This window comes from Pollicipes pollicipes, unplaced genomic scaffold (assembly GCF_011947565.3).
Source record: "Pollicipes pollicipes isolate AB1234 unplaced genomic scaffold, Ppol_2.1 Scaffold_1600;HRSCAF=1878_pilon_pilon_pilon, whole genome shotgun sequence".
Classification (NCBI taxonomy): Eukaryota; Metazoa; Arthropoda; class Thecostraca; order Pollicipedomorpha; family Pollicipedidae; genus Pollicipes; species Pollicipes pollicipes.
The window spans coordinates 7,065,907-7,077,789 of record NW_023595962.1 but is presented as its reverse complement, the minus strand read 5'-3'; the positions used below and the strand labels follow the sequence as shown (position 1 = coordinate 7,077,789).

The window sequence follows — 11,883 nt, the reverse complement described above, 5'->3', positions numbered from 1 at the left end:
GGAGATGCCATTCAAGTGCCCGGCCCTGCGGGCCAGGCCCTCAGGGCGAAGAAAAAATAGTCGACGACTATTTTTTGTTCGCCTTGATCGTCGCATAACTTATGGAATGATATACTTTGAATGACGTTATCATGACATCATGAATGCCAAGACGACTTCGAAATACTCTCCCCGATAAACCTTTCCCTATTTTCGCGGGCATGTAACTCAGAGGCTAGGGGGCTTAGGCCTTAAGAAAGGCAGGATTAAAAACAGAAAAGGTCTCCAAGATGACAATTTCAGTTCAAAACCCCACACAAATGTGGAACGTTCCCTTCATTGGTTGTCCTGAGGGGTTCTTCAGACCGCTCGGAACCTCAGGGAGGGGGCACGTGCTCTTTGTGCCCCTACCCTGCCTGCGCAACTGGTAAAGGCTGCAGAGTCCAGCCCTCTTTGTTCCGTTCTCCGGGGGCTACCCCAGAGAGGCCATGGTGCAAAGTGCCCCAAGAGACCGTTCCTCACGTCCTACATCATGCTCGCTCTGGAATGGAACGTTCGCTTCCTCGTGCATGCGCATAACTCGGCTGCAATACCTAGGATATCTGGTAGGGCTGACCCCGCCACCTAGCGGTCGGCTGCGACTCCAGTGCCGGCGTAGCCGACAGCCCGGGCGACGGCTGCCTGGCGACAGGTTTGCGAATTAACCACTTCATGGTGTCGAGTGTAAACCCGCCTGCGCCAGACGGCATCCGCGCTCCTTCCCGTTCGAGCGCACAATGATGGCCGAGAGCGGCAAGTGGCCGGCACTGCGACGGGTGAAATATTTTACAGGTGTCGTGTTATAGTCATGAAGTAATGACTTATGCGAAAAGCGGGCCAGCTTGTGATGCAACAATATATATATATATATATATATATATATATATATATATATATATATATATACATATATATATATATATAATTCTGGGGTCCAGAATTTCAGGCCCCTTCCACCCCAGTATTGGTTAGACCCGCGACCTCCATAACAATTTCGGGGCACCCTCCTCAAATGTTCTTTTGGGGGGATAAACAGATACATTTTATCTCTGGAAGGGGAGCAGGAAAAATCTGGGGGCCGCTCAGCACACTCAGCAGGTGGCAGTATCGAGGTTGACATGCTCTTGGGTAATTGAAGCCCAACATCAGGGGTATTTTGATGGCAATAATCATCTTTAAGGGGCAATGATGAGGGTACACAGCCTATCCTATGCACCCCACCTCAGGTGCCATCATTTTTTCCACTAGTTTTCCACTAGTTGGGCCTAGTTTTAGCCCCACTGCTATTTCACACAGGTGGCCTCCCCATCCCTAAAGGACTTCTCAAGCCTGCACTGATCCCAGCAATAGATGGGAGCCATCTGTGAAGATTGAGAGGTAACTTGCAAAGGTGTCTCTCATTGTGATGTCTATACTTCTGGCTGCTATATGGTCTGTGCCGTGAAATGTGCATTTATTCTATTTTCAGACATGGTGTCATCTGTGCCATGATGAAAGATAGGTAGTGGTACATCTGAGGCCTAGAGCATCATGGATGTCTTCATACTTCCAGGCAAGCATTTCTGCAAACCACTTGTTTGTCTTGTGGTCTGGTCATGCTGTTCTGTCCTGGTAGCTTGCTATGTGCAGATAATAAGCTTGACCCTTAGGGCGGCAAATAAAATGAGAACTCTGCTCAATTCATTGTGTTTGCTCTGCAGTGCTGTTTTAGCTGCCTCACCAAATGGTCATGTTTTAGGCTCTCCTGGCTGCTGACACAGAAAACTGCCTCACTTGCAGATGATCCACCTGAGATCAAGCCTGACGTGGAAGCAGGCACAATGCCAGCAGACAGTGCTTTGTCTGTCAAGCCTGGTATGTGTGTTCCTATACCATTTTCCTTCTCACCATTTTCATTTAGGATGCTCCTTTTATCAGGTGTGACAATAGTGGTAGTAAGCACTACTATCTGGTTGGCTTGCTGGTGGTTTTGCAGCTTTTTTAACCTTTCATGGATGAACTTGTTTACCCAAGAGCAGAGCTCAGACAAGTTTGCCTCGCTGGCAGGCAGTACAGGGCAGTGTAGTCCCAGAAGGCACAGGGTACACTAACTTTTTGAACTGTGCCTGCACCAGTGCTGCCTTGTCACCACTTGCTAGTAGACCATTACAAACAGATACAGATGTGTATTAGACACTTCCATTTTATTGGTTATATGTCCATACATATCCGTACATAATCATGTGTGGACATGTATTTTCATGTTTCACCGGTCCTCACAGTTATGCAGGGTTATGAAGCCATTTTGGTATTCATATTTCGGTCTTCATTTCTATTGAACCGCACAAGCCATATCAGAATAAGTTGAAGGAGCATAAGTCAATGCGGTATAAATGATGGAATGGCTGGTCAACACATTTCTTCAGGTTAACATGTCATGATAGTGAGCGTCATTGTCCCATTCCAGAAGTCAGTTGTCTCTACCGTCCAAGGACTGAAGAGGATTCAACCATTTGTAAGGACCCATATGATTCATCCAGTCAGAGAGGGGTGTCATCTGACAAAATCTGTTTGGATCCCAAGCTGTGCATCTGTGACATTTGCGGGGAATGTTTGAAGACCAAGGAACACTTCTTAGCCCACATGCTCATGCATTCTGATGGAAGGCAGTTCACCTGTGGGGTTTGCGGCAAGTCGTTCGTGGAGCGGTGGCTGCTGAAACTGCACACAGCCATCCACAACGTTGGACAGCGCTTCACCTGTGGGGCTTGTGGAAGTGACTTCGACACTGAAGCGGGTCTGGAAAGACACGGCCGCACGCACACAGGTAGGACGGGTTCGTCTTGCTAGCAGCCACAGTTGAAGCCTCTGCAGCTGTGGTAATTGTAACGAGATTTTGCTGCGGGTAGGATCTGGCTTTTCACACTCGTTCGGGTGTCTCGGTTTCCCGCTCCGCTATGATTTGTTGAGTCGCTCTGGTGAACGGGTGTACGATGATAGCGTCGATGGCTTGGTGCTTCCCGTGCCGAGTGGGAGCGATCTGGACCTTCGCGCGTGTGACGAGTCTTGAGCGCCAGTGGCGCGTTGAGAGCTCCAGGTATCTACTGTGATGGTCCGGCTGTACGTTATGCTTGTGGTTAAAGTGCAGTTTTAGCGCAGTCAAACCGTTCCGGGGGGGGGGGGGGGGATTACACTTACTCATGCAATTGGGCAGTGATGCATAGGCCTTATCAGGTCCAATGTTGTGGAATGTCACACGTGCCAGCGTATCAATTTATTTTTTTTGTGGAAAGGATTGGTCGTTTTAATGGTTTTTGGTGATTGAGTGACTGGACTGTGAAGAGGATTCGTCGAGCGCGTTTTAATGGTCGGCAAGTGACTTTGGTGTGCGTAAGTGTGCGAAAGTGTTCGTATGCAGACGCACGTAATGGTTTTTTTTTCTCACAAATAGGAACTGTTTGCTTGCCGTTGGGCTCATTTTCCATGATGTTACTGAAGGTGAAAGACACATTTGTTTGTTGCATTCCCTTTGCCTTAAACTTTGCGGCTCACGTCCACTCATGTCACACTCCTGTTTACATGGCTGTCGTGTTTTTCATCATCAACGCCGTTGTTTATTTGCTGTTCCTTGTCCATCAGCTTCTTCCGCTTAATACCTCGTATCATGATGGATGTGTGGCTGTGCGCATCTGGCTGTAGTGGTAAGTCGACCGGCTGCTTTCAGGACGTAATGGTTCGGCTCCCGTGGCCAAGGAAGAGAACCACACCAGCTCTGACCTGCCCGGTAGCTCGGTCAGCCAGAAGGCGATCGCGGCTTTGCCGAGGCAGGTCCAGTTGGCCATCAGGTTGTTCGGCTGTGATGTCTGTGGGAAGTCTTTCAAGACGAAGTCATATTTGTTGGTGCATAATCACGTGCACACGGGCGAGAAGCTGTTCAGATGTGACGCGTGCGGCAAGTCGTTCACTCACAAGAACGGCATGATGAGGCATGCCCGGGCCCATGCTGTTCAGAAGCCTCTCGTCTGTGACGTGTGTGGAAGTGGTTTCAGGACGCAGGTCTCTCTGAAACGGCACCGACGAACCCACGCAGGTGAGGTGACAACCTACGGTCCTGCCCTTTGTAGCAAAGCTCCGCTTAACTGGCGCACAGAGGTTGTCCGTTGCCTATGGGGTGATTTTTAGCTCTCGTAGAACCGCAACACTTCCGTCTGTGAGCTATGACTTCACGATGTTCGAGCATCGGCTGTTTGAATTTTTTTGTGTGCAAAATTGGACAAGAATGCCGGACATAAGCGTTGGTTACTAGCAAAACCAGGTAGGTTGTAGCTGTTTCAAGTCCAGTCCAGGCAAGTCCAACGTTATGACTATACCTCGCTTAGGAATGTGGGGGGGGGGGGGGAGGCGTAACAGAAATCGTGGTAACATATAACTGGAATGATGCTCTATTCAAAATAGCCGAAAGTTACATGACCGGCCATTGTTCCGGCCTACGGACCTTTCGTCAAATGGAAGGTCATTTGGTCCAGCCTGTCAATACAGCCGTGCTCAGCGACGATGGGTGCGAGGCTGGACGCTCAGTGGCGCGGCGAGGGGGCCACCGCCTCTTCTGCGAGGCATCAGAGAAGCTGGCTGGGGCCCCTCTGATCCGTGTTTTGGGTGAACCAGAAGGGGCCCTCCCGAAACCTTCTCCTGTAAAGTTGTGGGGCGTTCACGTGGTCTGGGAAGAGTAGGGCCCCTGCCATGTACGATGTTTTTGTTGAGCTGCATTCCATTTCACATGTTCCGAGTAATTCGGTGCGTATTGTACCTCGCAACGTCATTCTTGTGCTTCTTTGCTCCCGATGCAGCATACATCTCTATCATTCTCCTGACGATAAGTGCCTGTGGTGATGACAGTGATATGATGATAATGATGACGATGAGTGCCTAAACTTCTGCTGGCGTGTACCTAGCGGTAATTACAAGTGGTCGTGTGTGTTTTCAGGGTTTCTTGGTGTACGCCTGGCGGTAATTAGTGGGACTGTGTGTTTTCTAAGTGGGACTATGTGCTTTCAGGATTCCCTGGTGCATACCTGGCGGTAATTGTAAATGGGCCTGCGCTTTCAGGATCCCCTGGTGTATGCCTGGCGGTTATTACAAGTGGGGCTGTGTGATTTCCGGATCTAAAGGTGCGGCTCCAGTGAATACCGAGGAGCGCCAGACGGGCTCTGTTGTGTCCGATAGTTCGGCCAGCCGGGAGGAGATCTCCGCCTTGCCCGGGCAGAGTCAGCTAACCGACAGTCCTGTCACCTGTGACATTTGCGGGAAGACATTCAAGACGGCGTCACTGTTGCTGACGCACGGCCGCGTGCACTCCGATGACAAGCCGTTCACTTGTGACGTCTGTGACAAGCCCTTTCACTGGAGGAGTAGTCTACGCAGGCACAAATGGACCCATGCCGATGAGAAGTCATTCCTCTGCCACTTATGCGGCACGTCGTTCAGTTCGAAGAATGCCATGGAGACCCACTCTCTGATCCACACCGGCGTCAAGCCGTACAGCTGCGGCGGGTGCGGGAGGTCGTTCACGCAGAAAGTCAGCGTCGCGCACCACATGCGGACACATACGAATGAGAAGCCGCACAGCTGCGCTGTGTGTGAGAAGGGTTCAAGCACGGCGGTGGCTGGACCGCGCACAGTCACAGACACAGTGGCAAGATGTTCGGATGCGGTATTTGCGGAAGGTCGTTCGCGCTGAAGGCGTATCTGGGTGCACACAGTCGCACGCACACTGGCGAGAGGTTGTTCACATGTGGTGTTTGCGGGAGATCGTTTTCCAGGAAGTCGGCTCTTGCTGAGCACGTTGGTACTCACAGCGAAGAGAGGCCGTTTTATTGTGGTGTGTGTGGGGCCTCGTTTAAAGGGCGGAGGATTCTAGATGCGCACTTCCGCATGCATTCCAGCGAGAGGCCGTTCAGTTGCGGAGCCTGTGAAAAATCATTCAAGACTAAGTCTTATCTGAACATCCACAAACGAATACACGCCGGCGAGAGGCGCTTCAGCTGTGACGTATGTGACATGCCTTTCATACATAAGAACAGCCTGCGGAGGCACGCCCACGCTCACCCGGAAGTGTAGGAGTTGACACCCCTGTGCAGAAATGGCGCTGGGTCCGCCCGTGCTACCTCCTTCACTCCTCGCGTTGGTCGACATTTCGCTATTGCTATATGTATCAGTCGGCATACTTGCCTGCGTGTGCTCACCAGAACACTGAACCGCCGAATGACCCGACCTCTGAACTGTGTGGGAGTCTGTACGATCCTGATGTCGTGTTATGAGACGATGCGTCGTGCTGAATGCCGTGTTTGCTGCAAGTGGGAAAGCCGTGTGGCGCCCGCTATACGTAGGGAGTGTCAGCTTTGGTGACTGCGGAGCTTCCGGCTCTGTTGCTAATTATTTTTTGTCTGGGCTGATTCGTGTCGCTTTCTCAGTACAAATCAGGCCATCAGCAGACCTAGGAACGAACATGAAGGCCGTAAAGGATGCAAGAACGTTGATTGCAAGCTTGTAGCCTGCCAGCTTTCACTATATTGTTAGGCGCTCAGTTTTGGAAAATAAGTTTCGGATTTTGAAGAATACAAACCACATTTCGCACTTTACCCCTACAGAGAATTTGCCCATGCTGCCAATTTCGTGGATGCTCTTGGTATGCACAATCTGCGCGCTGGTCTGGTTCAGCACTCGGCCGAAATCTCGGGAGTGAAAGCGTCTAGTTTCTTGAGCCACAGCTTAATACGGGCGTTGGAAATGAAAAGTTCTTGCGTTGTTAACCGGGGCGCCGTGCCAGCCATCATGAACTACCAGATTGCACCAAATGACCACATCAGTGGACCGCAGTGCAGTTCTACTCGCGCTTGCTCCTCCTGCCAAGCGGTGTACCAACTACTTCCCTTTCTTGCTCTTCGCGCGGCCGCTGGTTTTGTAGGTGCCGACTAACTTTACACGATTTCGTAATGTCATTAGGAACCCGCATTAATCGCCGTCAACTGTCTTAGGCGCCTCTGCGGTCTCGTTGGTCTGTGCACGAGATCTTGCATTGTCATCGTGGTCTGCGCTGGGACGCCGGGGCGCATGCGCGGGGCTTCAGAGGTCGCTGGGCAGCGTCCCGCGGCGTACATCGGCCGGTGCATACTGCATGTCGGCAGGCGAGGTCCGACCACGAACAGGGCCGCGACTCTGACTAGCCTATCACAACGCGAGCGAGTCCGACATCTTTGGCTGGATGCAGGTATCCTCCTGTCTCGCCACTTGGATGGATGGCGGGAAGAAGAACGCTGAAACGATGTGAAAGGTCACGACGGTACGGGTGAGCGGGCACGGAAGAGTTTTGGAAAATACTATCTCCGATCTAATAAATTAATAAATAAATAATAATAAATTAACAATAAATAAATAATAAATAAAAAAAATTAATAATAAATACATAATAAATTCTCCGATCATTCATACCCCTTAAAACTCGTCTCGGCCGATGAACCAACACCGGTCTCATATTTTACACCACTCAGGTCTATGTGCCCAAACACTTATAAACATATGAATGATCACCCCCCCCCCCCCGTAGAGGCCGCTGAGTCACGCCCTCTGGCTGTCCCCAAGAACCTACGTCAGATTGGTCGTGGCGCGGAGCACCCCGCATAGCCGAGCTCCACGACTCACTTTGGCCTTGCGCCGGAATGAAACAAGTTTTTCCACTGCGCATGCGCATCACCCAGCTATAGTACCTGGAACAACCGATTCGGAGTTTCTCATCGTTCAGGGACCGATCTTGGCCTCCCGCACCAGCGCGACCGACAGCCAACCGCCACCTAGCGAGAGTTCTCCGAATCAGCTGAACCTTGGTGCCGTGTGCAGCCGAGGCCCGCGCCATGCACAGAAACGGCGCCCATCTTCCGTTCCAAGCGCCGGCACCACGTCGACCGCGGAACGGATACGCGAGCGCCGCGTCGCCGCGGGTGAAAATGTTTACAGAAGCAGCTGCAGATTCAGGAGTCATCAATGACAAGGTCGGTCGGTAATCGGCTCGGAATTTCAGGCGCCCAGCATGTATTGAGTTGGCTGGGGCGTTGCACCGTTCATCAGCTTCGCGGGCAGATCAGCGCTTAGTGCACAATTTCAGCGCCGGGTGGGAAATCCTCGACGAAAAGTCCTCAAAGTCCGCTGCGGGAGCTGCTGTGGGAACGGTGGGAAGCTCTCTGCGTAGGAGCAGCCATTCAATGTGCATGCTGTGGACAGACACGTCTCCTCTCCCAAGCTGTGGGAAAGTTTATCAAGGCCAAATAGAACGTGTCTCAGACAGGCCCAGCGTCGGCGCCGGTATCTTAGAGCGTCATTTGTGGCTTCCGCTGTGGCTGTGGGGCATCCATGGCTCGACCAATGGCATAGGCGGATCCTGGGGGGGGGGGGGGGGGGCACGGGGCCATGGCCCCCAAAACTCCAGGCTAGATCCGCCACTGACCAATGACCTGCACTGCACGAGCCTGGTTGCAAGGACACGCTCAAATTTTACATTCATCCACAGCTTCTGAAATGAAATGCGGTGTTAACGCTTCATTCCACCAAAACATTATTCAAAGCGTTTGAAGCAATATCTCAGCAATTCAATTTTGTATTTTTTTAGGGACCAGTTTGCCAAACTTCAAATCATTTCTTTTTCAAAGAAATGATAAGGATTGAGCTCCAGGTTCCACATTGTGCAAGTTCTGCTCAACATTGTGGGAGTCCAGCCCATAATTACGGGGCTCAGCTCAACATTTGAGGGGCCATGCCCGCCTCCCCCCCCCCCCCAAGGAAATGCAAAGTTTTACCCCTGGACCTTACCAACCCGAGTATAGATTCGGCATGAGCCAAAGTTCAAATTTCTGGTGGTAGTTTCACGTTAGCGGATGTAATGAACTGCATTAGCGTGTGCCAAACTCCGAACGCTCGGACTCACGGCGTACACGCGCAGACATTTGTGCCGCGTTGTCGCTCCTACCCCAGACACGTTCGGAATAACATGCATTTTTGCATCCTGGTTGGTTTGCATCCATTGCGGCAGCAATGCGTTCCGTGGCTAGCTGTCCACGGCGCATTGAAGTCCCTGGCCACTGACGTCCCGCTTTTCGAACATAGGGGGAGATTCACCGGGGGGGGGGATTTTCACCTGTCGTTTTTGCCCTTATCTTTAGCATAATATACGTAACATCGCACACATGCATGTAATACGTTGCTCTTGGTGGTGGCAGATATCGTACCTATATCTATATCTATTATAGTGGTGTGCGTCGATCTCACCACTATTGCTTGCAATGCTAAATGGCGCAAATGTGACAATTGTGTGTGAAGAGTCTAGTGTACTGAGGTTGCGCCGCATCTCATTCTGCAGCTGAGGAGAGCGCTGGGGAGGTGCTGGCGGCAGTGGTGAAGCGGGAGGGTGGAAGCTGGTAATGGGTGCTCCGTGTTTATAGTGGTATACATATATTGTTTCAGCTGGCTTGCATCTCGTTGCCAACAGTCAGGTTTGACAGAAATGTCATAAGATGGGTAGCGACCGTAGTAATAGTGTTGTGTTGAGTGGGTCCTCCAGGTCCTGCAGGTTTTGTTGATTCGATCAGGTGTGTCATCATGATTTTGCACAAATTGGTGCTGCATGCACCATCACCTGAGCTTAGTTCCTAGAATGGTGTGGTAGTTCATAGAATGGTGTCATAGTGAGGTAGACTGTGGGTGTGCATTGTTAATAGGGTTGCACTTTTGGTGTTTTGTAAAGTAACCAAGATAACCAGGTGCAGCAGCAGATGCTTTTTCCTAATCTGCAAGAGTTGTCATTCCAGTCAAAGACATGTTTGGGACAGGTCTAATCTGATGAAGCGAGTTTCATCCCTGCTGCCAATCTTTCAAAATTAATCCACTACCATTGATTGCTGAAACTATATGCTCAGCACAATGTTTTTGGGCTGGGGCCCTACTGAAGGCATGGGCCAACTTCCCCAAGTCATTAGTGGTCAAATGACTAGGGGAGCAGTCTTTAAGATTTTTCTGATGTCCTAATTAGTATCTACCACATGCCAGTTACCCCTTACTGCTCTGGGCAAAAAGGATCCAAGCTGCAGTGAATTTATCATCTAACATTTTGTGCTAGATTTTCACTTCACAAAATTAATTGAACCCACAAATAATGTATCAAACACTGTGCAATGTGAGCAGTAAAATATAACTGCTTTGTAGCCACCACAGTGATCACTGGTGACAGCACTAGGGCTTTGGTTGTTGACCTATCTGGTATGAGGCTGGTTGAGGCTGGTTTGCCTGTTAAGTGAAACCAGTGGAAGATGGTAGGAGGATAAAAACCTTGGAACTTGTGGAAGCTTTTGGATCCCAGCTCTTGAGTTCAGAGAAATGCTTCGCTCACTGCACTTTTATCAAAGTGAGCTACCTTCCTCTTTTTAAGGCACAGTTGCTTTGAAAAAACATGATTTCCTGAAATAAATATAAAAATTATAATACAAGATATCAAGTAATTGCATGCATCATGATAAAGGAAAAATTGCAGGTACAGATGAGTTCCTTATTTCAAAGATCAGAGAAGGGAGAAATACCAGATATTTAGAATAAATGAGTAGCTCAGTAATAATGAAAAGTAGTTTATTGGTTGAGGGACACATAATTTGTTACAACAGGATTAGTAGGTAGGATCATAGAATAGACAATGCCATTGATAGGAGCATAACCTACTGCACAAATCAAGGCAGTGAATAAGGAAGAATAATATAAGGTGAAGTAGTATGAAATTAGTGCTGTGGGATATGTTGTTTATATTTACTTGATTTGTTTACTTATTAACTCTCAAATTAATTATTCACAATTCAAGTTGTTAGGACATGTGCTTATATAGCCTTAGGGCAGGTGCAGCTGAAATTTTCTGACTATGCCCTCTTCATTTTTACTTGGTGGGTCCCTACAAATTTTTGGAGCTTGTAGAGATCATTGTGTGTTACTTGACCAGCCCTGTGTTACTGACATGTGACTTTGTGGTGTTCTCTTTTCAGGATAACTGTGGTATTTGATAAAAACCTATATTGTGTAATCCAAGTACTTGAAATAATTACAGCACAAGTGTGTGTGGTCAAGAATGGCATTTTTCACTTTTAGAGATGTATCCCATGTATTTTTGGCCATGCTTTTCTATATAAGCATTGCTATTGACTTCACTTGGTGGTCATTGATCCAGAAGAGTGAAATTGCAGGCACCACATTTGACTACATTGTTGGTAAGTACATAATGCTAGACTGTAATAGTGCTACATTGTAAGCAAGTACATATCACAGTTATGGTATTTGCTGGAATTGAAGGGCTTGGCCATACTAAGAATGCCTAGTTCCAGTGTCAGTCAAGCCTGGCACTGGTAGTTTGTTTGTTGGCTGGTTTCTAGCCAGGAGATAGTAGTGAATGGGAAGTGATTACCCTGCTGTGGGATGCAACGCTGTACCAACCGGTGCCCACATGCGTGTGTGCGTTTGTACGTGCATGCATGCATGTATGGCCATTTCCGGTGGGGCAACACAAATAAAAAACTTATTCTCCTGAAATGAATGAGGCATTCCGAAGGGCATTTGATCATTCTAAGAATGTTGTTTTAATTATTATGACGTTCTCATTGCAAACGCACTTCCATGTCAAAGTATCAAGCAAATATCAGTTAAACAATCTGTAATCTGTAATTGCTCACAGCACTATTGGATAAAACACCCACAATGAAAGTGTCACTGCATCCCATGATATTGCTCTTAATCTGCAGCATCAGAGTTGAATGCATAACAGGAGTGACAAAGTGCCAATATGTCGTGCTTTTTCGGGAAGGGGGG

At 49.0% G+C, this 11,883-nt stretch overlaps 1 protein-coding gene, 1 long non-coding RNA gene and 1 pseudogene across 2 annotated transcripts; all 3 read left to right on the top strand.

Annotated features, from left to right (window-relative positions):
• Positions 1-741: 741 nt before the first annotated feature.
• Positions 742-3,045, top strand: LOC119090866 (uncharacterized). Its single transcript, XR_005093316.1, has 4 exons — positions 742-810; positions 1,315-1,395; positions 1,798-1,872; positions 2,465-3,045. It is a non-coding gene; the product is annotated as an uncharacterized LOC119090866 (long non-coding RNA).
• A 316-nt stretch (positions 3,046-3,361) lies between these two features.
• LOC119093257 (zinc finger protein 614) lies at positions 3,362-6,611 on the top strand. Its single transcript, XM_037216184.1, has 3 exons — positions 3,362-3,368; positions 3,722-4,087; positions 5,642-6,611. Exons 1-3 carry the CDS (start codon positions 3,362-3,364, stop codon positions 6,112-6,114), a joined length of 846 nt encoding a protein of 281 aa, XP_037072079.1. The 3' UTR covers positions 6,115-6,611.
• A 2,814-nt stretch (positions 6,612-9,425) lies between these two features.
• The window catches only part of LOC119093249 (glucose dehydrogenase [FAD, quinone]-like), a 16,387-nt pseudogene continuing 13,929 nt past the window's right edge, over positions 9,426-11,883 (top strand).